At 48.0% G+C, this 2500-nt stretch overlaps 1 protein-coding gene across 1 annotated transcript in view; it reads left to right on the forward strand.

The window, feature by feature from the left end:
• LOC311318571 (protein phosphatase 3 catalytic subunit alpha-like) overlaps positions 1-2500 on the forward strand; it is a gene marked incomplete at both ends in the record, with an annotated part of 39099 nt that overhangs the window by 34070 nt on the left and 2529 nt on the right. Inside the window, one exon of the mRNA XM_084449932.1 lies at positions 1996-2120. Within this exon, the coding sequence (XP_084306058.1) occupies positions 1996-2120 (125 nt within the window). The remainder of the gene's footprint in view (positions 1-1995; positions 2121-2500) is intronic.

Here is a 2500-nt window from a genome sequence, read left to right on the forward strand (position 1 = left end):
TTTTGGCCACAGCGTGTTAAGACCCTAACGTCAGGACAGCTGTCGGACGCTCACCTGCTTTACGAGCCTCCTGACAAAACAAAGGCAACCAGGAACCCTGAGGGGCGAATTCACTAAAGCAAATTGCGCCCGCTAATTGCACCATAATATTGCGCGTCAGTTGCGCCCGCTATGTGCTCCGTTTTAAAAACCTATTCACTAAAGACATTGCGCTAATAATATCCCAGCGCAAACACGCCCATTCGGTGTTTGCGGCTGAGTGCAATTTGCTGCTGATATAGGAAATGACTATAAATACTGCGCATACAGCGCATTAGGCCTACAACTCGTATGCATATCATTGGACGACGGCAGACAGAAAAAGAAAGATACGATTTTCAGACAGCGAACTTGAAGGCCTCACGGACGAGGTTCAAAAACATGTCTCACAGCTTTCGGCAAAAAATATCACGACTGCAGCAAAAAATCATATTTGGGGTTTAATTTCCCAATCAGTCAGTGCCATTTGTGTGTGTACACGCGGAAGACTGCAAACGGAGGTGGAATGATTTGAAAAGACGAACAAAGGAAAAATTGTCATTTTATGTTATGCAAGTTGCAGCACGATGATCTGGCATACTTTTGGGGGAGTGTATAACATTGCCCCACCGGTACGATCTAGGCATCTAAACGGCTTTTCAGGATTCCAAATGTGCACTCAATCACACCGCGCGTCCTGATGTGAGCCCGGTTGTACGCCGCCTCTCCAACGTTGGAAGGATTACGCACGGGAGTCATCATCCATGGCTGAATATGATACCTGCCGTCACCTATGATACAAAAGCAAAATATTTTCAAGACCATTCAAATAAAACAAATATTGTGTAGGCTATGTTTTTATTTATTTATACCTAGGCCTATATCGGCCCCCAGCCGTTCAATGAACAGCTATAGGGAATGCGCAGTTTCGCGTATAGACTATTATACGCACAGTTTCGTGCTATGTAGGCTATTATGGTGTGTTCGTTTGTGGTCGGAGGTGGCAAGTCGCATGTGGCAAAATACCTACCTCCGACCTGTGTGCATTCGAGCTATATACCATTATATCACAGTTACCTAGTTATATCTATATACCATTATATCACAGTTACCTAGTTATATCTAGTGCATTCGAGCAACTGGGGGCTGAGAAACATATCCGAATTTGCGACGAGGAAGTGCGAGTTCATGCGGTGTTTTATTTAATAATTCCTAGTAGAAAGTCGCAATTTGCCACCTCCCAGTTATAAACGAATGCACCATTATATTCATTGGGGGAGCTTGGACTCGCTGGGGACGGGTGGAGAGACGCATAGTCAACTGAGCCTCCCCAGACGCGACTTCATCCTCCAGTTGGCTGAAGAGCTGCGCGCTCTGGTGTCCAAACAGTTACCGCGGTGGTTCTAGTGTTAAATCAAAAAGTGACCTTCTTCTAAATATTCTCACGAACAACATGCCTGGCATTGCGATGCCTTCGCCTCGCAACAATCACTGCTGCCATGATCAGCGGACAGGCTGGCCGCGACACACCCCTTGCGCTTAAATACCACCACGTTTCTGAAAACGGTATTAATTTCACTTTAACTGCGTGAGGCAATTTGCGCCGATGTTTGTGAATTGGGCGGGTTTTGCAATAATGTTCATTTGCATAGAAAGGGGAACATTCTCCGCCCATATTACCTAATTTAAATATGAGCTAATAACACCGGCGCAGAGCAGCGCAATGACGAACGCAACGCAGTTAACACCGTATTTCACCCTTTGCGAGGGCTTTGTGAATAGCAAACATAATTTTTGACTTATTTGCACAGGCTTTGCGTCAGGAAAAGCTGCGCAATCCTTTAGTGAATTCGCCCCTGAGTGTTTGATAGGCGGACAGATGTGAACCTACAGGGGGCGCACTTCACCAGCGCTTTCACTGCCACTGCATCTGCGTAGTAGTAAAACGGTTCCACGTACTGTAGCAGTTGAATATAGGAATGGCCTCACCTTAACTCAACTCTGTGTGTGTGTTCAGCCAACGCAGCTGCCGCACGGAAGGAGGTGATCAGGAACAAGATCCGCGCCATCGGGAAGATGGCCAAAATGTTCCAAGTGCTGAGGTAAGTGCTCTCTCTCTCTCTCTCTCTCTCTCTCTCTCTCCCTCTCTCTCTCTCTCTCTCTCTCTCTCTCTCTCTCTCTCTCTCTCTCTCTCTCTCTCTCTCTCTCTCTCTCTCCCTCTCCCTCTCTCTCTCTCTCTCTCTCTCTCTCTCTCCTCCTCTCCACTTGTACTCACATCACTAATAGCCTGACTGCTGCAGCTGTCCAATATATGACAGTCGTGTGGGCGGGTGACAGCACTGAACTCTGAAGCCCCTGACCGTCGCCCCCTGCTGGTCTGGGCCCCTCTCTGAAGCGTGTGCCTGTACCCCAGGCAGGCGACCTCTCGTCTGGGCCTGACCTCTAGGGTGGGCCGGGCTCTGACCTGTGTGTGTGTTGGTCT

Source organism: Borostomias antarcticus (assembly GCF_949987555.1).
Source record: "Borostomias antarcticus genome assembly, chromosome: 15".
NCBI classification, from domain to species: Eukaryota; Metazoa; Chordata; class Actinopteri; order Stomiiformes; family Stomiidae; genus Borostomias; species Borostomias antarcticus.